The 27,676-nt window shown below is 39.0% G+C and overlaps 3 protein-coding genes across 4 annotated transcripts; 2 read left to right on the top strand and 1 right to left on the bottom strand.

Annotated features, from left to right (window-relative positions):
- The first annotated feature begins 3,929 nt into the window (after positions 1-3,929).
- On the top strand, positions 3,930-6,878 carry LOC104964541 (lebercilin-like). 2 transcript variants are annotated; one of them, XM_010793356.1, is made up of 3 exons: positions 3,930-4,134; positions 4,236-4,440; positions 4,518-6,878. In XM_010793356.1, exons 1-3 carry the CDS (start codon positions 3,958-3,960, stop codon positions 5,414-5,416), a joined length of 1,281 nt encoding a protein of 426 aa, XP_010791658.1. In that variant the 5' UTR covers positions 3,930-3,957; the 3' UTR covers positions 5,417-6,878. The 2 variants fall into 2 exon arrangements, with proteins under 2 accessions (XP_010791658.1, XP_010791657.1); XM_010793355.1 differs by having other exon boundaries at positions 4,233-4,440.
- A 118-nt stretch (positions 6,879-6,996) lies between these two features.
- Positions 6,997-12,549, top strand: fam167ab (family with sequence similarity 167 member Ab). Its single transcript, XM_010793354.1, has 3 exons — positions 6,997-7,153; positions 10,238-10,792; positions 11,932-12,549. Exons 2-3 carry the CDS (start codon positions 10,445-10,447, stop codon positions 12,193-12,195), a joined length of 612 nt encoding a protein of 203 aa, XP_010791656.1. The 5' UTR covers positions 6,997-7,153; positions 10,238-10,444; the 3' UTR covers positions 12,196-12,549.
- Positions 12,550-17,158: 4,609 nt separating this feature from the next.
- ccm2 (CCM2 scaffold protein) lies at positions 17,159-20,118 on the bottom strand (the record flags this gene model as incomplete). The annotated part of the gene is made up of 6 exons (XM_010794185.1): positions 17,159-18,387; positions 18,793-18,931; positions 19,027-19,162; positions 19,249-19,306; positions 19,425-19,560; positions 19,966-20,118. Coding segments are annotated over 6 exons (918 nt in total), but the record flags the coding sequence as incomplete, so codon positions are not given.
- Between the last annotated feature and the right edge of the window lie 7,558 nt (positions 20,119-27,676).

The raw sequence follows: 27,676 nt of genomic DNA, 5'->3' as shown, positions 1-27,676 counted from the left end.
AGCAGCACTGCGCTAAAACAGCTGATCACAATGTTCACACGCTCTGTGGTCAAGAAGCTCTGCACTCCACTACCACTGTAAGTATAGATGTTTACAGGTCTACAATGACCAGGTCCGTACAAATTATTGAACTCAACCTCTGCTTAAAAAAAGTAAAATCGCANCATTAATGTTTATTTTATTCCATTCTATTTTCTATGTAAATACTGCTATATTTTACTATATCTTTTAATGTTATTATAGTTTTCTTAATATAGTTCTCTATCTGTGTTTTTAATTCTTGTTTTACTTGTTAGAGAACTATATTAAGAAAACTATAATAACATTAAAAGATATAGTAAAATATAGCAGTATTTACATAGAAAATAGAATGGAATAAAATAAACATTAATGTGTAATTATTATGCTTTTTTTTTTTAAGTATTCCTTTAATTGTAATTAATATGGATTTGTTTGCAGGTGTTTTTTTTATCATGCATTTATTTTATTTATTATAGAATATTTATTTCTTTTAAAAAAAATTGTTTTATTATAATTGTTCCTACTTTTATGTTTTTACTGTCTTTTAAAAGCTATTTTAATATTCCAGCTTTGCAATAATGTATTTAATGTATATTTAATCAGAGGCTCGTCTTTGCCCGTCTGTTTTCATTGTAATTTTAAGTGTTTATTTAACCGTTTAAAACCTCCTTAGAAGCGCCCATCGTCTTCAAGGGGAGAACTAGAGTTTCTAAAATGTGTTTGTATATTGCCTAAATATGAACGTATGTATATTCGATAATATAATGTTCTATTTAGTTTTTCTCTGCCTGTTTTTTCCGTAATTAACTTTGATTTTGTGTTTTTTTTCTGCAGAATTTCTCTCTGTGTCGACGGAGCCGCAGACGGACCTGGACTGTACATATAATTTATTACAGCAGTCACAGTGTGTGTGTGTGTGTGTGTGTGTGTGTGTGTGTGTGTGTGAGAGAGTGTGAGAGAGAGAGAGAGAGAGTGTGTGTGAGAGAGAGAAAAAGCGTGTGTGTGTGTTTGAGCGGACCAGTCACTACCTGCAGCATTTTTTCTTTTGTATTATGAGTTAACAGGATTTAGTTTTCAGTTTGCTGTTATTATTGAGCTTGATCATCTTTAATAAAACTTTATTTAAAACACAAAGGTCTGTCGTCTTTTCCTCTGCTGTGAAATAAGAATCAAATAGATGTAAATAAATAAATCCATGACAAAAAAATAAAGTAGAAATTGAATATACGGGGATTTGAGGATTAATGTTTCAGCAAAAAAAACATACAATTACAGCTTTTCTAAAGTCAGGATTACATCATTGATTTATTTTCTCTTTGATTCAGTTAAAAAATACAAATAAACGTTAATATAATTTTTTTTTAAAAGATACATTTGTAAATAGATTTTTAAATCTTGAGATTTCAGAAAAGTCAACATTTTGCGATATTAACAAAAATGTAAGAATTTGGGTTTTTCTGAAAAAAAGTTCAAATTTGGTGAAAAAAGTCAGAATCTTGAGATTTTCTGAAAAGTCGGAATTCACTCAAAAAATAAAATATTTGAGATTTTCAGAAAAAATCTGAATTTGAGATTTTCTGAAAAATGTTAAAACAATTGTATTTTCAGGAAAAAGTAATTACTGAGATTTTCTGAAAAAAAGTGTGATTAAAAAAAAATGGTGTTAATGTCAGCAATGAGGTGGGGAAGTTTCATGCTCTACCGTTTGATATATTTAACAATCCAGACTCAAATATGTTTATTTTATTAACTTCTTGTTTTAACAGTTACTGTATATCATTTTAGCTGTATCTTTACTCTTCAGTGAATCAGAACTCACTCTGCTGCTGCTTAACCTCCCTGTGTATAATGTCCCCTCAGGGGTTAATAAAGATCCATCTGATCTCATCTTAACTCTGTAGTTCAGTCAGAGTCCAGTAGATGGCAGCACAACATTATAATTAAAATCTTCCTCTGTCTTTTCTTCTTCTGCTCCTAGTTTTAGGTGTATAAGCAGGAACTTCTGTTCATCAAATACATTTAAGATTCAATAACTTTATTGTCACCATGACAACACACAAACACTGCAGGTGCTACTCCCACAAAGTGTTATTACAAACTCCCTACATTTCTACAAAGAATAAAAAAGACGAGAAGAGATGAAAGATAAACCTGAACGTCAGCAGGAGAGGACTCTTTAAAGTAGAGACACTACATACTGATATACACCTGAACATCAGCAGGAGAGGACTCTTTAAAGTAGAGACACTACATACTGATATACACCTGAACATCAGCAGGAGAGGACTCTTTAAAGTAGAGACNCTACCATATTACACTTCGAAAAAGGCTCCGCCAAATCCTAGTGGCCATGCTGTCTCAGCGGCACACGTGTCCTGTCCACGACGACAATTAGCCCCAGACATACGATGTCGTCGTGACCGCGATTTTGTCTCTAGACTAGGTTACCAAGTGCTGCGGAAGACACCAGTTCTTCGAGACGTGAGGAGGTGATGGTGACATTCATATCTACAATGTCCAGATGGTACTGGTGACTTGATCTAGGCACTGACTAGTAACGTTTACGTGGGAGACTACAGAAAATATGTCATTTTAGCGTACACAAGTACACGAAAGAACTGAGTACGACAGTTCTTCTTATTCGTTGGAGAATAGACAAGTAGACATGCGGTCTACAGAGCGTGGTACCATGTGCTAGCCTATCGTCACCGACGGCCACACTGCATTTGCCGGTCTGGTGGCCTCTTACCGATACTCTGTGTACTACGACACGTGCACAAAACCTGCATATAGTAACGCAGATACTAAATGTAACTCGCCCGGAAGCGATAAGGGAGTCCGATTGACGATGACCTCATCGTAGTACACAAACTTTTTCGTCGCTTTATTTTTTCTTTCCTGAGTCGAACACTATTTTGGTACGGTTCTCTTTTTCGCGTAAACTCAGGTATGCACAAAGTCTCTATTAGAAACTACACCGAATCCTTCGTCCTACTCGCAAAATACGTGTCGGCTTAAATTGAAATTAGAGCCTATCTTAAACTAGTCCGTAATCCGAGGCGGAGGGAGGAAAAAAAAAAAGTTCGATTCCTGCGGTTTTAGGCGCCAAAAGATTGCTCCCCGACGTTTTCTCCCACACTCCGTCGTATACTCGCTACCGACTGTTACCGCCACTTGACAAACATAAAATTCGTTTTTGCCAAGTGTCTGTACAAAACAATGATCCATACCGGGATGTTATCACTAAAAACGGATATATCGTATTGTCCGAGGTGAAATTCCCCCTATCATGTCTAAAATAATTCCACCGCCATAACACTATCCCTTCAAAGGGTTCACAAACTTTGGATGTTGGTTTTTCAAGCTCTTATTAGTCAAATCAAATGCGAAGTATAACTTCAGTAAAAAGTGCAGGTTACGTTAGTCGTGTCGGGAATAGTTACCCATGGTGGTCTGAGGTAACTGTTTTTGTCGTAAATTCTAAACGTCTTATTTATTGTAACGACCAAATAACACAACAGCTCATACAAAAAAAGTAACACACTGAAGGTAACCGTAATGTCCCAAGTGACAACCTTTTGCGCGCGCTAAATACTGTCCTTCCCAAATAACCTATTTTTCCTAACGATGAATAACGTACCGTCAATTAACTAGACCATAGAACCAGATCGGAAACGAACCCATCCCCCGATTTTATATAACATGACGACGGTATAGTAACGCGCTTTGTGACACAAGTGACGGTACGCATTTCAGATTGTTGCCGCGCATGCGTACCTGCGTACCACTTATGTGCACCCCTGTCTATACATAAGCTTCTCAAATGTTTGTATATTTATCCATATTGAAGTAGTTTTGAGAAGCTGATGAACATTGATGCTAATACATATTGGAAACTAGTGATCAAGGTTTCATGGTTTGCAAAAGGACTACAAAATGGACTTTAATATTTATTCTGCTCTTGTTTCACACGTAGTCCCCAGCAGGAGCAGCACTAAGGCAGTGCAGACTAAAGACAGGGCGCCCAGTCTGGATTTCCCCACTCCTCCCCCTGCCATCACTGATGCCAATGGGTACAGTGAACAGGCACCTGATGAGTATCTATCGCTCAAGGTAAATTCACTGTACCCAACATTCACATTTATTCCCCTCTTAGTCATTTGTGTGTCATTCAACTTTTACGCCTCTTTCTCTCAATCCATTTACTTCAGCAGGAGTTTGCCGGTGTTGACAGACAGGTGGAGACAGAGGACCGACATCTAAAGTGGGAACAGCAGAAGACAAGCAACAAAGAAATAGAAGGAAACAAGGAGAAGGAGCTGGTGAAGGAGAACGATAAAGAGCTGCAAAAAGAGGAGAAGCTGCAACTGAACCAGGAGCTAAACTTGCTTGAGGAGAAGGCAAAACAACTAAGAGAAGGTAAGATGAGCATAGAGTACACATTTGCAACACTAATGCATTGAGAAGAGGATTAAAACATGGTCTTATGTCCACAGAGGAGAAAAAAGAGAAACAGGACAGGAAGAGGATGAGTTCCCTGTTACGCCAGGAGGAAGAGAACAACAGGAAGCGTGGCCATGTCCAGGAAGAGGTGGACAGGTGGAACCACGGGGCGCTGTCCAATCGGCAAACGGCAGAGGAAGCACGTCGCACAAAAGAACTGCTGCTGGCTAAGATGCGTGAAATAGACCGCCAAGAGCACGGATCCCAGGATGCCATTTTTGCTGAGTCTATTCCTTCTGAGTCCAATAAGACCACCAGTAACCACGCTTCTCCTCGTCTTCCTGAGCAGAGAAACTCTTCCGTTTTTAACCTCACAGAACCAGAAGAGTCGGCCGGTTTCCGTGCTGGAGGCGGGGACAGTGGAAGGAGGAGATCAGGCATGGAGGGTGGAACTGCCACAGCAGGAGTGGGAAGGAGAGCACTGCGGACACAAATCTCCGGTGACGACCTGGCATTCGGGAGCTACGCGCCTTCATTCGGGAATTCAGCTTCTCGAGGTTCTTCCGGCTTCCCTCCCCCTCCACCGAAACAGGACAGGGACTCGTCGTTAGAGGCGATAGGTGTTTTTAGCCTCAGAGGGGTGGAGACGGAGAAAGAAAAGGACACGGACGGTGGAGCGGAGAAGGACAGGAAGGCTAGCCTCATGCAGCAACTATTCGGAGCTCTGGCAACACCTCTGGGTGACAGTGTGAGCACATACAATAAGCTGGAGGTCCTCAAAAATCCTCCAACTACCAACGGGGTGCGTAAAAGGGACGGACTACTCAGCTTCAACTCAGGGTCTTCTACTCCTCCAGCATCCTCCCTCAACACCATCCACGTGGCAGACAGCAGGCCCGCCATCCATGCCATCACCTCATTTGATGATGACATTGAGGAACTTACTTTATGAAAATAATTTAGATTTTAGGTAGTCCGGCTCATAAAAGGCCATCACTGATGTCTAAAGTCACAAGATGAGTCAAAAATATAAGATATACAGTATAATAGGGCGTCTTTGGCTCAGATGGTAGATGGTTGTCCAATATCGGAAGGTCGATGGTTCAATCCCCAGGCTCTGCAGTCAACATAAATGCAGTCCATTCACAATAAACATTGTCCTTAAATGTAAGTCTTACCACTATTTATTTCACAACAAAAATGTCCACATCATCAGCAGAACCAAATATAAAACAAAAAAATACTTTTTCTACAGATTTTCTTAAATATTTTCCAACAATATAAATGAAAAATTACATAACTTGTGTGAATATTTTTATGTAGAACATTTATGGTTAAATGAGGTGTTGATGAAACTGGTAATACAGGGTTTTTGACCTTTTGATGTTCAGCTTGTAAATGTTGTGGACAGAGACTTGTTTCACTCCTGTTGTTCACTAAAATATTTAACAGATGTGTGATTCATTATTGGATATTAGCCCTGGAAAAGAGATCTTCCAGTACTGTTAGTCCAGGGTTGCTGATATGATTGTTTGGTTTGGACATTTATTTTATGTTTAGGCTATGTCATTTTGATTTATTTTACAGTCCATACCATAAGAATCTAGCACTAAGCAATATGACAATCATTGTATGATAAGACATTCTTCCTGAATGTCTGACATCTATATAAAACAGGTTATTTTTACAAATGTATGAACAACTTTCTGCAGGTTTGTAACTACCAATATAATCACGATATTGATTAAAAGTAATATTACAGGGAACACTTAAATGACCCGAACTACATGTTGCTGCCCTGTTATCAAAGGATGGAAATATATTAGTATAGGCTCAATGAATGCTTCTGTAGTTGTGTGGGAAATGAAATCAATCAATTAAATGTTGTGTTTGGACCATAGACTGTATATATAAAGGTTTGGACAAAGAAAAACTAACAAATATATTATCTTGACTTGAAGATATTGTAAAACAGTAACCATTAATGTTCATTAAAACACTATCGCTTAGGGCCAGTCCCCTGCACTCGGTCTCATGTGATGGCAGACAATCAGCACTAAAGCAAACCAGGAGAAATTACATGCTATATTGAAGTTATATTGAAAAAAAAATACTTTATTTATATCTATATTTATTGATGTGTTGTTATAGGCTGAAATTATACCTTACAACTCTGAATGTGGCACACAAAGGTGCATCAGTAAGCTTTACAATTAATAGTTTTTGATTCAAATGTCCCATTAAACAATTTTGAAAAGGTTTTTGTACCTTTTTGTGGCAAATTTGGTTAGAGAACTTTCGTGATGGGTGCAACTTGTAACAGTTAAAACAAACGTTGTAGTCTGTATTTAATTGTCGATTTTTTTCACATTTTGTACTTGTCAAATTGTTGTTTGTTTTAAAAAGTGTATTTGTTAAAAATAAATGATAGTAAAAGTGAAGTTGTGGCGCACTTCCAGTAATATCCGTGCGGCGGGAAGTCTGATTGGGATTCCTGGGACGTCTCCAGGCAACCAGAACCTGACGCAACCTCCCGCCCCTCCTCCGGTAGCTCTCTGCTCAAAAACAAGTGAACCGTGGAGCTGCTCGTGGATGATATGAGCGAGAGAGCTGGCTCGCGACGTGACGGTCTCCACTGATGTCGCTGCTTGAACTACAAGTTTGTCTTCTGCGGGGAGATTCACAAAAGGTAACGAACCACACGCAGTTTGAATTATATTAGCCTGTTCCACATGATGCCGGTGGTGACTCTGCAGCACGGTGTCAGAAAAGATAGAGCAGGTTAAAAATTAAATAAATGTTGATGTGAGCTCGCAGTGCCACCTCGTTTACACGTTCAAATGTAGCCTTAACATGTTGCAATGTGAAATTATGCTAGGCTATATCCTGAAGAAACAAACTAGAACTAGTTACATGGGGTTTTATTTATACATTTGGCTACATGAGCAATGGTGTGATATTTGTTAACCACAACGTTATTTGTCGTCAATGCTTAGTCTAAAAGTATTGTCAAGTTCATATTTAAAATTAGAAATCTAAAGACAGTAATATAGCATTAAGTTGTATTGTTGCATGTGTCAAGTTTAACCCATGAACAAGTGGAAAACGTTATTTGTAATCTTGATTATCATTTACCAATAATCTTAACCTTGTGTCTGTCTATGCAGACATAACATTTTAGGTTATGTTGTGCATTATTGCCTGTTTATCTTTGGGTTATGGTTTGACTAAAGACCAAAGGACTCATGTTTGATGGTCACCTTGACATTAACCTAGATACAGTAACACAGTATTTTAGTTTTAGACTCTAAAATGTACTTTATTCAAACTCATAAACAACCATAAAAAAAACACCTGTTGATACTATCAATTATGGGCTTTCTGCTCCACTTGTGGTTGGTGTGTAGGCTGTAAATGTTGCACATTATGAACCACAGTCTTTATGAGTTTATGTTGCCGTAACGAACAAATCCAATATGCCAGTTATTGGGTGTTTGACTTATAAATAGCTTTAGTTTTTCGGCTTCTCATCTCTTTTATTCCCAGTGCTATCCTGCTGATGATGTGGATGATTCTCATATTCCCATGTTCAGAACTGTATATCAGCACATAACCTTCCCTCCAGTTCTAATGTAGCACCTTTAAATGGAAATGACTCACAGAGGATAAAGCCTGGTCGGTTACTCTGCATTCATGTTTGTTATGTAGACATGCCTGCGTGTGCTAGATGGGAGAGCCAGACTTCTTAAGGTCTTTAGCCAGACCTTAAGGTTTGGCATCTCATAACAGCATCAAACACATTTTACTGGTGTGGTAACGCTGTACTGGATGTAGACGAGCCATCAAATTCTGCTGACTTGAAACCAGAGGATTATACGTGCAATACTTGATGCCAGTTGAGATATTTGGATATAGCGATAAATGGTCCTTTTTCCCCACAAAGATTTGTCTGAGTTTGTATTTGCCTCAGACTGCATTTGATATTCATATTCAGGATGTAAATGCTGGCTTCCTTAAGAAAAAGCTTCCCTGCTGGTCTATTGAAAAGTGGCTGGCTTCACCAAGAGTCTCACAAGAAATCCACAATAAGAGTGGTTATGATTCACAACCATGTAAGTCTTTATAGTTTTCATCAAAGCTTATTATATGCATACACACACACACACACACACACTTCCCCTATCTTTCTAAACACCCTGGCTCTGCAGTTCCTATTCACAGTTTAAATCAATATCTCGCTGTACATATAGGGTCTTTACAAACTCTTTAAAAATGCATGTGGCATGGATTTTCCTCCGCTTTCACCGGCCTCCTGTAACAATGTGGTCTCCAGAGGCACACTGGTTCCTTTAGAAAAGAATGAGAGGATCCATTCCAGGGCATTCAAACAGTAAGTCAGCTACTCTGCACAGTCAGAGGTCTATTTACCTTGCGGAGCAGCTAAGCCTATCATTAGCTACAAGGGCAATGACTTCACTTCTGGTCTGCTGTGCCCATTATGGAATAATTTGATTTGGATCCCATATGTCTTTGTGTAAATGCAACTGCGTATGGATGTATAGCAATAAACAAGAGCAGGCTCCTTAAGAATATGTGAGATAACTTTTTAGCAATGTATGGCTTTATGGTAGGAAAGCTAGCGTGTAGGTTGATCCACCACTTTGGTCCAGACTAAAATAAGTCAGCACATATTTGATGGATTGCCCTGATATTTGGGATAGACTCTTGTGGTTTTGTGAAGGGAGCGTCCAATTAACTTTCTAGTTTTGTGACCAAATTTAAAGTTGTTTATCGCTTTTCCCCCTGCCGCATCTATTATGGAGAAGAAGACATTTCATATGTAAATCAAGTTACTAGTAAAATAGTGTGTTGACATTGCACAACACATCTACATGTATTCACTAAGTTAATCATAAATGCACCCTACATGTACATACATGTATATATTCACATAATGACATGTAATTAAATGCAAAAAGAAATGGTAAAAAATAACACAGTAAAACATTGATTACCCAGGGGATCCCAAGATAAGCACATCCGTATGCTATGCCTTAGCGAAAACCTTTAATAGAATTCATAATTATTTTCCAAACATCATTAAAACCTCCTATCACCATAGTTATAACTTAACCCAGGATTAGAATGAATGCACTTTGTTGAATTGTGTGTTTTTGTAATGTGTATATATATATATATTAGAAAGGGGTCTATAAATAATAAGTAATTAATACATACTTTTCTTGGCTCTTAATTTATGATTATTCTATGATTTTGTAAGATTATGTAGTAATTGACATACGTTTTTAGCTATAAATACAAGGCTTGCTGTATAAAAGCTAGCCTATCCCCCATCGTGCCCCACTGCCAGTCCTCTGTCCCAGGTTCCACTGTTTAGGTCAATAAGCCCTGACGACATGAAATGGAAAATGTGCAGATTAATTTACATTGGCTGTGACGTTGCTATGGAAACAATGTGTTCCTGTTAAATGAAAAACCTGTAGGTGTGTTTCCTCTGTGCGCTGATCCGTTCTTATCTGATACGAGAGAAGCCAATTGCTCAGTCACTTTACAGAATGAAGGCAAACACGGAAAAGGCACAAACTTTCCCTATCCTCATCATCAGGACATGTTCTGTCCACTCAAAACTGAGCCTGCCAAGCTTCGGCCGAGGTTAGTCTTGCTTGTCAGATGATGACACACTAGTCTTCGTCTTTTGGATGTAATTGCGAGTCAGCAAAAGTTTCACAAGTTGTATTTCTCTCCTCTGCAGATCTAACTCTTCCTCCGAAACACCAATGGAGATGTCAAGGAGCTTTTAAATATCAACTTTCCTGACAGAGACAGTGGACACAGCAAAGGAAAAACATATACGACTATGATTATTTGTAAAAACGAATGAAGCCACCAATGAAGAGCAGATATTCATTTTTATTTTGAAACATTTTGTACAGAGCTTTTTACTTTGAAAAGATTAATCATGGACAGCACCTCAGCTCCTCAGATTGTTGTGGACAAGGCAGAATGTGAGGAAGACTTGGCTCTGCCTGCAGACGACCATCTCATGGACCTGAAAGCCCTGACAGAGAAGCTGAGACTGGAGACGAGGAGACCGTCGTACCTCGACTGGAAAGCCCAGCTCGAGATGGAAAGCTTCAGAGAGTTTAGATCGGGAAAAGGCCCGGTCACAGAGGAGCCTGAGGGGGAAGCAGCCCCCCCCAAAGAGACCGCAGTGAGGTCTGCTGTGATTCAGTGCAAGATGCCTTCCGGTGCACTGAAGGGGTTCGAGAACATCGATGAAGCTCTCAGCTGGCTGAGGAGAGAACTGGTGACACGATGCTTACATTATTTTCAATGTAGAAATATATCATCTTTTTTTGTAAACCGGGAAAAGATGACATAATGTTATCCAATTTGTAAGACTCAGGTCTCATATCACAATATTGATATACAATTGGTTTATTGTCCAGCCCTAGATATTGTAGGTCCTATTTAAAAGTTATTTAGACACTTGAGAATTGCATGTGAACAGATGAAAATACACACTTTGACTCACATTTCTAATTTGAAGAGCCTTACAATTTTGCATTAAAAGGCCAACATAGGAAAGAACTCGGCTAATTAAAATGTAACATCGTGCACCATGTCCAATTAGTGGCCTGCAGAATCTCATTCGCGCCGGCGAGTGAGATGGATGCAGCAGCAGCAGACATTTGTCTCACACTGTTTCTGCTGCTGTAATCTCTTTCCCTCTGCTCAATCACTCAATGCATTCACCCCACGGTTGGTGAGCTTGGCTGCAGCACGCAAAGAGGCACAGAGGGAGAAACTCTCACAGTATGTGGCCGCAAACGTTTTGCACAAACACAGAGGCCGGGAGAGGTGGTTAACATCTCTGCACGGGCGTTTGCACACACAGAGGACACGAGAGCAATAAAATGGAGAGAGATTACGATGAGGAACTTCTTTGTTGATGTCCTACTGTGAGTTTTCTTTTTGGATTTTGTTATACAATAAGGACTCACAGCAAGGGATCTGCAGTCAATCAAAATCATGCATCAAATAAATAAGTTCCAACTATATCAACAAATGAATTGTCTTTAAAAAAGGAGTTTGGGGGCAATTTTAGGAAGTTCGCTTTCTTTCTTTCTTATTTTATGTCTGTAGGGTAAATATTCAGTTACAACCAGGAAACAATTAGCCTAGCTTACCATAAAGAGTGGGACAGGTGGTCAAATATGGCCTGGCTCTGTCTGAAGGTTACACATCTACCAACAAACCTCTCAAACGTACAAATAAACACAACACAATTATACATCTTAATGGTAAGGTTGTAAGCTGTCCAAAAACGATTTACTCAGCTAAAACAATAGCGCCATTTTTTTCGACTTTTCACTTAAGTTATGACCATTTGATTTAGTGATCAGGTTGTTTGAGCACCACTGTTGTCCCGCCTCTCTCCATCAGACAGACATGCGGATGCAGGACCAGCAGCTGGCGAGGCAGCTCATGCGGCTCCGCAGCGACATCCACCAGCTGAAGATCGAGCAGACGTGCCACCAGCACCGCCGGATGCTCAATGACGCCACCTTCGGCATGGAGGAGCGGGACGAGCTGTCCGACCTGCTGTGTGAGTGTCCCGTCACCCCGGGGCTCGGCCTCTCCGCCCCGCTGAGGCTCATCGGCGTCACCAAGATGAACATTAACTCTCGACGGTTCTCGCTTTGCTAGTGACTGGGATACAGTTTGAGGCAAAGAATCCTGAAAACCAAAAAACAGCCGGTCTAATCTTCTCTTGTCATGACAGCCCTGGTTGTTTGTTAGATTGTGGAGCAATCTTTTTTTGACCACAATGTTGTGAGGGATGTAAACACCGTTTTAAAGACCCTATAATCAAAGAGAGAGATTTAGGTAATTTGGAAAGAAGAATTCTAGTGTTGAAGTAAATATATCATTTGTTTGCCACTTAACTATAATACATGGCAGCTATAAACAGAAACCTTTATTTCTTAAAACTACAGCAAATTTTAGACATTGAAACAGAAAACTTGCCCTTTTTTAAACTACAGTAAAGCAATCTCAATCTTATTCCTGAGCTTTTCAAGCCTCATCAGCTAAACTGCAAGCAGCTACTCAACAGTATATGTTTCCTTATATTTGTGTTGTTTGCCAGATTTATCAAGCACAGATTTCAATATATTCTTACTGTATTCAGACCTCTAGGATGTTTCAGCGACAGCTTCTTTCCCTTAATATAAATGTTACATTTAAAAATATGTTTTAACATGGATACCATTTGTACACTATCCTGTACTTTATGCACAATTGAGTAAGCGAGTAGTTAAGTAGTTTAGAAAGCATTTGTAGAATATGATGAAAATGATTCTTTATGATGACTGTCATTTTGCACTAGTTGTTGAAATCGCAGTGGTTTCCAGCAAATTGCTGCATTTTGTTATAAATAAAGAAGTTTAGCACTTGGGGTTGAGCTTTGCTCTTTTTTTACTCTAATTGTTCAGTTCCAGTCTGGAAGTTAACATTTGAGATGGTGTTCTTTGTCTGAAAAATATGGTTTTGTTTTATTGAATTATAGCTCATGGCATGATTATGTGGGTCCTTCTATAATGGGACATATAATTGGAGGTAACCTATTTTCTATGTTCAGACTCACAATGCACAGACCGCACAACAAGCAAAGGAGTTTAGACTTTGAGATGCCCCTCCTTGTGTCCCAGAATACTATAATATAGATTGGGCAAAATTACAGCTTTAATCTCTCACTCCACTAGTTGCTTTTCAACCAACACAATACCTAGCCTCAGTTTGCAGTTCCCCTGAACAATGAGCCACCTGGCTAGAAAACACCAAGTTTGCCTACTTGATCTTGTGTTACTGAGCCTATAATAGACAGAAACATACCTTAAAACTGGTTTGGTTAAATATGATATACTTAAGCCAGGAAGAAGCATGATTTATTTAAAATAAAGAAGTTTAGATACACTTTACCAACAATTATTTTTGAGTTGGGATGCAGTATACATCATTGTTGGTTTTTAAACAATTAAAGCTTCTCTTTTTGGAGATGCTCTGGGCTTTTAACAACATCTGTATTAGTTTAGTTTAGCTTCAAATGATGAATAAGTCTCTTAAAACTATACATTTATCTTCTTATTAAAGAAACCAGTTGAATGTGCTGTCACTTTAAGCTTTAGAGAAACTGGTAGATAACTTTAATAAGTAACCTAGCCAGGCAAACTACTCCCCTCTGTTTCCATTATGCTAAGCTAGGCTAACTGACTCATTAAGCTTCATAATTGACCGTCTTAAATGAGAGTGGTGTCTGTGTTCTCGTCAAACTAACATCCAGAAAAGGAATACATTCCCGAAATATTTAATTTGTCGGTAAAACTTTGGTAAAGGACATACATTGGGTTTCCACCTTTCTTCAAATAATCCCCTCAGTTCTTTTTTTTTTTTTCATAATACTTTTGTTCCGCATACAGCTGTCGTCTGTGCACGCTGCACTGGTGTAAACAGTTGGCTCCAGCAGGTTTTGGCATCTGGTTTTGAGTATGTGTGAAGACCATGTGAAGACATGAGCACGGGGTGACGCGTTTTAGCATGTGAGCTGTCGGTGTAACCCTTGCTGATCCCTGCATCCCTTTCCATTCTGGAGGGCCTGAAGTGGCGGCGGCGCCACTTATTAGTAAAATAATAATAAGTGGCGACCCTTTTTGACTTTTGATTGTTTGTTATGTGGATTTGTAGTATTTGTGTTACTGTATGTTCAATAAAGGTGTATTTTGCTAAATATTGAGACATTGCCACTGTATAGGCTATTAGAACTCAAGAGCCTTGCTGTTGCTGACAGACACAACATATTGGCGGGGCGCACTTCGCACGCGCACACACACTACAAAATTCCAGGTGCTCCGCGCTCACATTTTGCTGCTAAGGCGCGGGCCCATCCTAGGGGAAACACTGGAAGGACTTTGAGATTTTCATGCATGAGCTCCAGCTTTACGTTGGTTTACCGCTGCTGAATGCCAAAACTAACTCCTTTTGACTGAAAGGCTACCAAAAAGGGGCTATAGTAGACTTTTTGCTGGTGATCAAGATTTCTATCTTTCTCTTGTTCTATAAAGCTTATTAAATGACCTAAATACTGCGACAATTTCTCAATCCAAGAAACACCAAGAAAATCGTTGTGCTTGTTTAGATTCAAGGTCTGACAGATGCTCCTGGACTTTGACATTTTATTAATGTCATGCCTAAATCTTCTAATTTCCATGACAAAATGAATTGACTAGCATACAATCTGGCACTATCGCCAGGCTGAAGCATGAAGATACTGTGTGGAAACCACAGTCCTGATGCAAAAAATAGACAGCTAATTCAGGGAGATTTTGACAGTATGATGTGCATTTAATTTAAGGGTAATTACGTTATAGCTTCCAGTTAGATTTATATGTATTTTAAAGCAGCGAGCAGTCTTGCTTTCTTAACCATTTGTCAGAGTTGTTTTCTGGGAATGTAGCTGTGATACTCTTCCAGGAATTTAGCAGATGTGACACCACAGAGAGGCACTTCTCACCCTGACTGAGCAGCAGACACAACAAGCATCAATGACTGACAGGAGGCTCACAGGGGGTCCGCAGGGGGAGACTGGCGATAATCCCAGTCTCAGACAGCATCCACATGCCGAGTCTTTGTGTTGGAGTGAATCGATAAATCTCAGCAAATATTAACTGTAAGAATGAGACCATACAAGAAACCACAGCCCAGAGAAGTGACCAAGAATAGTCAAGGAAGTATTTTTTTTAACTGATGGATTATTCCCTATTTTGGATTATAACTAAATCTGTGGTAACACAATGTTCCTACTTCCTCATTTGTGACACTTTGCAAATACATTTGACCAATTTATCAATGATTTACTGGAAGATGCCCAACCAGAAATGTTACTGTTAACTTTTGATGTTGTAGAAATAAGAGCTGAGTCACTGTTTTTGTTGGAGAACAGAGCACGTTGCTGAGGCCTGAACTCGACCACACCATTAACCCCCTGGAGTGTTAAGAAAGACACGGATTCTGACTGTGTTTGTTGTTGGAAAATTGATTTATAAGGTCAGAGGAACACTTATTAAAAGTGTCCTGGAGCTAAAAATAGAGATTAAACCATAGCTTTCTATGTGGGATATTAATTTGGGGAAAAGCCCCTTGCTTGCAGATTCCTTTTAATTTTGGATTAGGCTAGGCCTTTCATTGAGGATCAAAGGTTGAGTTTTTTTTAATATATATTTCAAGCTTTTTGAATTTGTTTAATCAGAATTTTGGGACAGATTTGTTCCAACATTGTGGCCAACTTTGTCTGCCATTTCGGGCTTCGTATATCCGATGTTTCTGTTGATGCTGGAACAGATGCCTAAAATATGTTAAATTGACCTGAAAACAAAAACTGTGCAGGATATGTTAAAAGGTTATATAGAACTAAGGGGAACTGCAGCCAGGTGATAAATATGAGAGTTTGCCAGTAAATAAAGTAATTCAACCATTGTTAACACATTTTGACTTCTAATTATAGCTGGTATGCTAGCTAGGCTTTAGTCTTATTAAGGTAAACCACAACATAAATTAACCCTTATTTTAATATCTAGATTGTTTTCTATTTAAACTCTGAAACATTTGGAGATGCAAATCCACTGTATTTACAGATTTTACACAATGTTAATCCCATAACCATTATAATTTAAATCTCATGTTTGCATTTGTGACTACAATGATCTTCTCATTCAAACGAGCCAACACCCATCTTATTGTTCTTCATGAGGAATACTCACACGAAGTGACAGGGGCTCCAGCAGTTGTGGTAAATACTCTTGTTATAAAGCAGCATGGGATCTGTTTAATGACTTAATCAAACAAACAGATCTATTTAATAATTACCTACTTCAAATGAGGCACCATGGTTCATTCTGCTGTTTAAAAACTGGATTAATTTACAGTCGGCCAATTAGCAGTCTGCCAAGCTGTGAGAACATAGCTCGATTACACAGAGGCTGTGTCAAAAACAATAATTACTCTACTTATGTACCAAAACAGTGCTGAGACTTTCTCAGAAACTAGCCGAGAATAGTTTGCTTGTGTGATGAGAGGATTTGCTCGGTTAGATCATCCTTTTGTTTGAGGCAGACAGTGTCGAGAGCCAAAGCTATTTGAACCCAGGTGTAGTGTTGCAGTCTGCACATGCACTCCTATACCCTCTGCTCTATCCGGACCACAAATACGAGAACTCATTCCAGTTTTTATACTTTTAAAATCATATAAAAAGTAGATCTGTAAAGGAAATGTTTTAAAATCCCAGAGTGGCTTCACAGGCTGGAATGAGCTCCATGTTTCTTGCCAATTTTCCAAGACTCACAAAAATATCCCCCAACTTTGTAGGGCATGTCTGGCATGATTGCTTTGATTAAACTCAGACTGATGTTTCACAGCAGCTTACGTGCATCCAAGCACATGATCAGTCAGAGAGGATCATAATCAGATTAAACCTTCACGTCTTGGGTCAGATTTGGTGTATGAAAGTCATACACAACACAGCACAGCCTCATTTCAAACTGCTTATAATGCAGCAGCTTAGAATAATAAAAAAGGCTCATTAATGCTTAGCGCTTTTGAAAGAAAAACAGACATGTCAGTGTAAATAGCTGTTATTTAATAACCATGATTTGCTCAACAACTGTAGTTACAGTTCATAATTCCCTGTCTGTGTGGCAGACAGTCGGCAGCAGTACTGCAGTGTAAAGGCACAATGACAGATACATGTAATATCAGGAGACATAACAAAGATGACCTGCAGGAGAAATCATACATTTACATCAGCCATAAGTGGCTTTGTCAAATACATTCCACTCAATCGCTTGGATTGACTGAGAATGTTTTGTTTGTACAGCATTTCCTTGGTCAGTTTGAATAAAGCAAAACAATATATATAAGAGTAAACACTGATAAAAAAATGATAGTGTACTGTTAAGTGATACACAAATCTTATGAGAAAAAATTATATATATCAAAATGTTCCACTCTCACAGCGACACACAAATGTGAAATAAATGAGTTCTCCTGGTGGATGAAGCTGACTGACCTAATGGTAATACAACAGCACATCGATACAGCCTCAGTCTTTACCTTCTAAAACATGCACACAGTCCTCTGGTGGATCCTCCAGAGGCTGAAGTACTATTATACTAATATTCTCAATCACTGGAGATTTTCACTACAATGCCGACAGCCGTGGCAGATACTGCCAATAAAAAGAGTACAAAATCAAGTGACTTTCAAAATAAATCAGAGGCTCTGAAATCCTCTGAAATGCAAAAATAGCCCACTGACTGCCTAATGTCTGCAGCATAAGTGCATTTGTTGACTTCATGTTTGTTTTCTTCGTGGTGATAGGTTGAGGTTTTCCTTGAGTGCGTGGGGATTATGGAACGTCCTCTTGATAATTAGAGGAAAATACAATAAACAAAAAAAAACTCTTAGGTCAGTGCTTCGGACCCCCTTCATCTGATCCGTTCAGCTCATGCCTACTTGTTCACCTCCTCAGTGTCCCCCTGTGTTCTCTGGTTCAGGGGGCCACGCCCTCCTGGTCCATGCTGCAGCCGAGGGCCTCGATGTCGTTGCTGATGTCCGTGATCATGCGGTCCCACTCGTCCCCCTCCGAGGCCTCCTGGCCCTCGTCCGAGGCCACGCTCCCTCCTGCCGCGCCGTTCCCGTTGGTGGTGGAGTCGGAGGCGGAGCTTGCTGTGCGGCGGTAGCGTCCGAAGCTGTCCGTGATGATGCCTCGGCCGTCCTTCACACCGATGGTCTCCAGGAAATTCTCAAAGTGCTGGCTGTCCTTCTCTGGTATGAAGGGGCGCAGGCCTGCAGCGAGAGATTACAAGGCATACGGTTACCGTTTCATAATATTAAAAAGGTAAGTGATTTTTGAAAAAGGATCTGTAGCAAACAAGGATTTCTATAAAGCCTGTAGAATAGGAATGTCTCTGCAGAAGATATGGCATCTTGTGATTCCACTTAATTGTGCAGCCCTACTTTAAAACATTTCTGTTGCATTTATTCTGATATAAAACACAGGTGTTTTCTTTTTAAATATTGAGTAAAAAATTGGTGCTACTGGGAATTTTATCCACATGTTTTTTACAACATCTCACGATTTCATGTGGGGAGATGAAATGGTGCCGGTTTGACCACAGCAACACAATAGTCTTGTGGCATGATGCCCATCATCCTTGTCTCTTAACTAATGGGAGTACAGTGTGGTCGTACCAAGTAAAAGGAACTTCCTGCTGTCCCCGTAGAGTTGCCGCAGGTTAATGCAGAACTCGTGAATGGAGGCACCGTTACGGTATTCATGGAGCAGCGTGGCAAACTGCTGGATCTCCTGTGATGATAGTTTTGTCCGCAGCTAAACAGAAAATAAAAGAGATTAAAATGGAGACTTATTTTAATCACAGTCTGGGAAAATATTCTCATGTACAGAAAGGTGTGAAGTTGTCATACTGTGGTCATGTAGTCCTGCAGCAGCTCTGCAGCGGTGGTGCTGAGCTCTCCTTCACTCGCCGTCTTCGTTTGAGGGGAAGCAGGGGTGGACGCTGATGGGGAGCTTCCTTCTGCCTCCATAGATGCCTGGAAAGGACTGAGAGATAAAAACAAACGTTTCAAATTCTTTCTGTGTCCAACTGAATACCTATGATCAAAGTAGGACTCTTACTGTGCTCTTACAATGTGCCTGCTTCCCCTTCAAAGGACTCTTTAACATCCACTTTGCTTGAAGAATCCTCTGCAAAATAAAAAACAAGTGAATAATTAAAAGGATTATTTCTGAATCAACAACACATAAACTTGTTAAAGGACAATAACTAGTCCCATTCAGTTTGTTTTTCCTGTTTTCCCCTTACCGCTGTATAGAGAGAGGTGTCTGGTAGGTGTAGTTGCTCCATCAAAAATGGCTCTGTCCAAGAAGTCGATGGTTGACTCCGTGTAAACAATCTGAAAGACTTGGCTGAGCAAGAGACACAGCTCCTCCGCTGCTGCCTGGAAGACAAACACAGTATCTATAAATGCAACATTCTGCAGGAACCAACTTACGACAGTGTAAAACTATACATGTGAGAGAGTTTTCTTGCATAGTTCGAGTTTAATTTAGCTAAGCCATTTTAAACCATTGGGGATTAGCTACAGTTCACCTTCTGCGTATGCCACTTTTAAAAGGCTCCATGAGTTTCTCTTTGAATCATTGTTATCGATAGCTTTTCTGCACTTTTACTTGGTGTATTTGTTTGTTGGGGAACCTTCTACAAATGGCCCTGTAGGTGGCTTGGAGACAAAAATCAATTCACTTTTTAAAGTAGCCTTAGTAAATTGTTGCCACCTGTGTAATCTGAATAAACTTGAGGAATGTATTTTCATTTAGCGTAGCCACAGATGCAAAAATAATACCTTATTGTCAACAGCGAGCACCAGCAGACAGCAGACTTCCACGAGCACAGCCCCACTCTCTGATAAGGAGCTCAGGGTCTGAGACTTGTTAAGATCGGGACACGAGCTGGGACAAGGAGAACCCCCCGACTCCTGGGCTGGAGAGCAAAGAAAAATACGCAGTCAGTCAGAATAATAAAGTCAAATTAGAATTGTCATTTGTTGCAAGTCCAAATATTTCTTCATTATTGGTCCACCCTTTACGTTACAAACTCATTTAAATTATTTCTAGTTACTCAAGAAAGACACGAGTTAACTTGTTTTAATGGGATTTAACATTATCATATCCTCATTGTTACTTGTTGACATAAAGAAGACAACAAAATAAACAACCAGATGGACCTGAGGCCAGAGGCCTGTACTACGATGCTGGATTTTCGCTTAGCCGGCTAACTTCAGGGAAAGCTCGGGCTTTCCGGTCCTACGACGCAGGTTCTCTTTTTAGCAGGCTAGATCTCCATGGTAACATATGCTGTGCGGCTAACCTGCCCCGGAGCAGGTTAGGTTGCAGGCTAAGAGCTCAACTCAGTGAAAGCACTGCCTGCTGACCAATCAGAGCTCAGTGTGCGGAGTTTAAAGCGATCAAGTCATATTACAGGAGAAAGGAAATACAGAAAAGCTGCCGTTGCAGGAAAGACGGCCGGCAAAAATCAGCGACTGTGTGAACGTGAACATTAATAGAATATCACCTCCCATCTTCAGAGCAATCTGACTATTATAACATTAGCGTTAAGAAAGCTTACTTAAATATCTGCAACAACATAAGTAACCGGATCAGAGTAACATTAAGTACAGTCCGCGGCATATCACATCATAATGTATCATATATTTCCTTATCTGAGTCAGCTGAGCCGTATCTGGCCGTGCAACACTCACAGTGTCACATACTGTATGCAGAAGTATTATTTTAAGCAACACATTAAGTTGACGAAACACTCGAGTCAAATGTAATGAAAGTCAGATGGTGTCTTAGACGGGGCAGTGATATCATAAACCTGTTAATGTACGCATTCAAACACTTGTTCTGTTACCAGCTGTATTCACCTTGCAGGTGCAGCTATGTGGCTTTGATCCTGGATAAAGTGTTTAAGTCATGGATGTTTAAAGTTTAACTTCTTCATGTCTAATATTATAGTTGACTTTTCATTCAGGAAGTATGACGCTGCGCTGTCAGTACGCTTCTCCATGTTTGTGATTGGTCGAATGCTCCAAATACCACCCCTTTTATGTGAACGTTCACCTAACTAGATAGGGCACGGCTGGCTTGAGCGGCTTGTTTTCTTCAAGGTTGTATCTTCCTGGTCAAATGTACTTTATTGTAAGTCGCTTTGGATAAAAGCGTCAGCTAAATACATTGTAATGTAATCTTACAGCCCTGTTTTTCAGGCCCCAGGCTTGAAAATGACATTTCCAGAACAAAAGACCATAACTACACTTCTAAAAGGGGTAAATTAATAATCTTGTTTCTCAAAGCAATGATAAACCTGTGAGTTGGACGTAGAAAAGTCAGAATCAATATAGATGTNNATTCAATTGTAATTTCATTTGTAAATAGTTACATTCATGTGGATTTATCCAGTTTGCACATTTGTATGCATGCACTTATAGGTGCATTTGTTGTTGTTGAAGGCCTGGCTGTTACAGTCTTTATTTACACTATTTTGTTGTAGGCCTACTGGCCTAGATGTTTATGCAGTTTTAAAGCACCTTGGCTTTGTTCTGAATGCACTTTGTTGTAGTTATCCTACAGAGAAAAGAAAATGCAATTGACTTGGAATTAATGTACTGTATGCATTCAAAAGTGCTGAATAAATGTTTTATGGACCCATAATAGTGATTATTATTTAAGTTAAGTTTTGCCATAATCATGTCTTTTTCCATAATCAGGTAGCTGAACAACATTGGTAAAAAATGTATACATTATATATTATTTCTATTAATCATTTTCGGCCTTTCGGCATTCGGCCAACTGTTTCCTATTTTCGGTATCGGTTTCGGCCAAGAATTTCCCATTCGGTGCACCCCTAATTTTAATACTGCTTTTAATATATTATCAAGAATACATCTGGGCAAAATGTTGTTCATTATCTCCACCAAGTGGCATATCCAGAAACTGTATGCACTGGAGACACCAATCTAAAAGTAAAGAGCATCAACCCTTAAAGACAGTACTAAACATGTGGCTTATCCAGTTTCATAGAGCTAAAAACAATACTTTATACTGAGATTAGAGGAATAATCCATATTTGGTCCCCCATCTTTCCAGAAAACCACAATGCTGCCAAGCAGGCGTTGAAGTAGATTTACTTCAAATCTATCTGTTTTGGGGCCACAAGTATTTAGTCATATCAACATTTTCTGAGTTGAAGTTTTAAAGACGTGCTTTAATCCAACCACTGGCAGAGTTTGGGTTTGTTAAAATTGCTGACAAAAACATTTCCTTGCCATAACAAACCCTATTAACATAAGGATATCCATTCATTTCCGTCCACATTTCCCTTCACATCAAGAGGACATTGAATTGGATGGGAAATAACATGGAAAAGATGATGGACTGACCAGCTAAGTCATAGCAAAAATGTTAACGTAAGACACTTCATTGCTCACTGCATTGCTAAGGTTGTGAGAGCTTTTCAATGTAATGTCCTGCTTAGATTTGGAGGGTTCTGCCCTTCCTCCTGTGAACAACACGAAGAACAGAGGGAAAATGTCCTTTGTGTCAGATAAAAGAAATGTCAGCTATGTGTCTGAACATACCGATCTGCCTCCACATCAAACGGGATCATTAGCCAGTATGTGTCTGTAGTGTTTGTCTGTGAGAGCTGGGTAAAGGATGCTGGTTCCCCTTAGCATGACTGACACTGATAGCCGCTGCCTCTGACAGCTGTTGAGCACACAGATCCTCTTTGACCCACGCCTACACATAACGACGAGGGTTACTACTCTGAAAAACACATGGTTGTGCTTTCATTACGTTTAGGGGAATACTCTCTTTGAGCCATAGCCTCACTGTTAACACAATCCAAAACAAACGCACAATTAGCCACAGTAACACACCAGTAGCCGATGTTTTCAGGACGTTACTATAAATAGCACATCTGGACTACAAAACTAACAATGCAAAGTCGATATTCAGAGAACTGTGAACCAACAACAGATAACGAAGCTCATGTTGATTATAAATTAAGACACTTTACACTGATCTTGTAAAACGTTGCCCTGTTTTTTAAGGTTCTATCTGTTGCACATCCTGAAGATAACTTTATGTAACATTCATTCTGTAAATTACACATTCTACGTATTCAATGAAAAGTCGGGAAAGTGTCAGTGTGTTATCGTGATATGTTGGCCCCTGCTCGCGGACATTGACTCCATATGTATTATAAACTTAGCCAGCAAACAGCTAAGCTAGTCTGGTATGAGTAGCTAGTAAGTTAGCATGCTAGCTGGCAAACTTGCAGTAAAAAGTAATGCTAGCTGTGACAATGGCCCGACTTACCTTTTTCACTTTTTTCACATCATCCTCCATTTCTATGTAAAGGTCCTCCTCTTCATATTCAGTTCAGCGTGGGGAGCAAGGTGTGAAAACACATAACTATCAACAGAATATGTTTAACCAGCACTCATCTGAAAGTAGTTAGCTTGCTAGCCTAGCTTAGGCTACCCTAGCATTGGTAAAGTGATGTCCGAATTTGAGCTGATAGCAAAATGTCATTATGATCTGCCTTATTCCGCAAGTGTTAGATAACACATCGGCGTGACACCAGTGTGCGAATGGTGTGCTTCAGTGCCGCGAACACAACTAAAGCAGTAGACTGTTAAGAAAACAAACTCGGATAAAACAGGCAAAACTTTTCAATCGTGCCGCCATTTTGGGCGTTGAACAGTGGTCCAGCATGCTTTGCTTTGCACAAACCAAAACAGCTGCTACTGTTAATTACAGTGAGAACACCGCCCAGGCAGTTTGACGAGGCGCTTCTTCAGTATCACTTCACAGGCATAATTTCAGGTAATATAATATACATTGTAATTACAGAAAAGCAATGTATTGAGTGACAGAGATTCACTTCAGACCAACAAATATATTTGTTAATTATAGAGCACCTAATGCAGACAGAGTAGCCTATATATTTGGTGATTATAGAGCAGCTAATGCAGGGTTGGCTTTTGCACAGCAGTTGAATACTTTAACTTGTATTAACATTAGCTGTAACGTTTTATAAGGTAAATGCTTTTTTTAAAACAGCTTTAGTGAGGGGGATGCTTAAAAAGCTACCTGCTGAAAAAAGTTTTACAAAATAAATAAATGCTGATACAAATGAAACCCAATATTTGTAATTGGTTGCAAAGTGGGATATAATAAGCCAACCCTGTCAGGAAATCTGTTTCCTGACTACTCTCTATGTCTTTCCTTCTTTCCCCCTTTAAACCATATGACTCCACTGTAGTAACACTGCTGTGCACCTTTGATAATACAGTACACACACCATAAACCATTTAACCTAACATTTGCTCTATTTATTTTGTTTTGTGTTGTCGTGTGTATTTATTCACATCACCCAATGTAAGTCTTACCTTTGCTTTGTTTCACTAATACAAATATAAAATCAGTTTCAGCTGTGTTCTTCCTACTCTTTTTACTACTGCCATTACAAATATTGATTTGGGATGGTCCTGAAATGTCGCTTTGATGGCTTTTTTAGGTCATTTGTGATTTAATCAGGTCTGAATTTGTTATGTTAAAGGTCTCTTTTCAAATAAAATAATACACCCTTCTAAATGGGCTCTAAAATGACAACTGCAATTAAGAAAATGTCACCTATATTTGAACTGTTATTCCAATGTGCCAAATATATTCCATAATAATTATTGTTGGTTTAGTGAAATAATTAGCAAAGATTATGTGATGTATTGGACTCATGTTAAAATATCTTAAACAGCTTTACTCAAACTACGCAGGTGTTTTCACTTATTGTCCCTGATTACACCTTCCTCAGATTGATCGTCATCTCTACATATTTTCACTTTCATTATTTTTATTAATGCATCATTCTGTGTTTGGTGTTATCACAGTAATCCCCACCACAACTTCAACCTGAATAAATATATTCAAATGAAATGAAAACACTTGTGTGAGTGTGGAGGCCTTTTATCTGCTAAATATACCCATCAGAGGCTGGAATGTATCACATTAGAACACAATTAAGGTGTGTAGCTTACATCTTTGCATCTGCCTTCATATGTTGAAATGTGAATTGTGCATGTGAACCATAGACTGTATATATAAAGATGTGAACGCAGTACTAAAATGATGCACTTTTAAATACTATATTTATTTTTTCTCTTCTGGGATGAACAGTCTGATATATGAATCTACAGTAAGGCTTAACATTACATTTTCAGCATAATATTTCTCTTTTCATCTAAAAACCAAAACATACAAAAAGAACCGTAGCACCATATGTTATTAATAATATTCATATTGTTCCCAAAAAAAAGGACATCAGTTTTGCTTTTTTTAAAGAACAGGGTTTCCATTAAACAGTGTACTTACATGTTATATTTAACAACAACAAACAAAAACAAAGAAACCATTCCTTTTATGTTCTCAGTTAAAACATTGGTTGTATGAGTACAATTTCATAAAGATGCTACAGATTGTAGCAAATTTGCTTTCTAACATTGTGCCAACATTTGGAATACCCTGGAGAAAAAAAACAATGGTCTAGGAAATATCCTGATTTGTAAAATACACCAACAAGCTAACACAATCTAGAAATTGATTGAATATAAACAAAGCATTTTTTCCCAACACAATTTGATAACTATTTCAAAAATCAGCAGCAATTAATATAACAACCATAGTCGCTTAATTGGAATATCAAATCCATGTTAAAGAAAATATTACAGCCAATTCTACAATAACAACAAAAAGTAGATACACACAGATTAAGGACATATAGATGACAGGAATTTACAACACAGCAATCACGTTCTATTTTTTTAACCCAAACTCCAGTAGCATTTGTGATCCTGTTCGTCTGCCATAAAGATGCATTTATCTGCCAGTTTCATTCTCTCTCAGAGAAAAGAAATTAAAAAATCCTTGTGCAGATTGAATCATAGTAGACGGAAAACATACTCTATGCTTAAACCAGTATATTAAACAGCAAATGCAGAGTCACTCGTTTTTTGAGCAAGTTAGGAAATCAAAATGGCACCATTGAGAGTTGAAGTCCGCTGTAAACTATGTGGCTGTAAGGTGCTAGCGCTCAAGCATTTTGAGACTGCAAGTATGTGGGGCGCAGGCCCTCTCAGTCAACTGGAAGGCTATGCTATCAGAAAGCTAAAAAGTGGACTGCAGTCCACAGTAGTAGCACCTTTTTAAATGTATTTATTCAGCACCAGGTTATTAACATAAATCAAAACGGAATCAAAAATAAAAGAAGAAAATGCACCATTTTATCATCTGAACATACTGCTCCAGTGGTCAAAGAGATGGTCATGACACAAAGGTACAGATTAAAACCAAGTCAAACACTGACCTGCTGCTACACATTAATGCAGAAATCAGAGGGTTTGTTGTGCAGTCGAGAGCACTCACATGCTAAATGTTGAGGGTCACCTCACAATGACTTCCAAAGGCATGCTGGGAGGTGGTAGGAAAACAAGAAAATTAGGTTATTTAAAAGTGAAATAGTAATCAGGCCTGTTAATCCTTACATTGTAAGCAACATTTATGCAACATAAATGTTTTTTTTGCGCATTTTGTCATCATTGACTTGCGTTCAAATCCAACTGCAGGCATTATTGTTTTGGCTAGAGGATGTATTTTTCACACAAGACAAACGACACAGAAACTTTACGTCTTGGCACCACAAATCATTCATCATTGCAAGACAGAAGTAGATGTAAAGGCATAGACAAAAGTACAAAACAATCATTGACCAAATCGCTCGGTACCGTGGCTGGCATCTGTTAAGAGTTTCAATCTAACAGTCCAAAACTAACACTTTAGAGCTCAGTCCAAACTGCTAATTGTAACTTGCTGAGTTAATTGGGGCTGTTGTATTTCAGCTTGCTCCAACGTAATATAGATGAGGAACCCTACGTTCAAGTACAGAAGGTGTTCAGTATTGCCTTACTTCTCCTCCCATGTCTTTGACATACCCACCACTTGGTTCTTTCACTCTGTTATTAGTTGTAATACTGTAACGAGGAAACAGTGCAACTGTGGATGTCAACTTAAATGAAATAGTAAGATTAAATGGAGTTGTCAAATGAGGTGACAAAATTGAGAACTTGGCTTGATTTGGTTTGGAGAGACAAACAGGAAGAATATTGTTTGGTGTTGTCACCATCTTGATGAGTGGCACATGAAACAAGTAAAGAAACAAATTGGCATTGTTGTTTGCGGGCCTGGCTGCCATGGCTGGATTGAAGCACCCAAAGTAACAAGGCACAACAAGGACTGAGTAGAACAAGCTTGCTGCTCAAACACTCTTGTGCGTTGTGTCAGTTGAAAGATGTGGGCTTGTAACCTGACAGAAACAGGGGATTTCTTTGTGACCTTGTTCATATTGTAAAGTGTGACGGCCAAATATAATATTTCTATGGTAATGTTTCCAAATGCAACCCTTCTGTAGCTTAGCTTTTGAAACCTGTGTATAAT

This window comes from Notothenia coriiceps, unplaced genomic scaffold (genome assembly GCF_000735185.1).
Source record: "Notothenia coriiceps isolate Sejong01 unplaced genomic scaffold, NC01 NC01_scaffold00037244, whole genome shotgun sequence".
Lineage (NCBI taxonomy): Eukaryota > Metazoa > Chordata > Actinopteri > Perciformes > Nototheniidae > Notothenia > Notothenia coriiceps.
The sequence above is the reverse complement of the archived record's forward strand: the minus strand, read 5'-3'. Positions and strand labels throughout refer to the sequence as shown.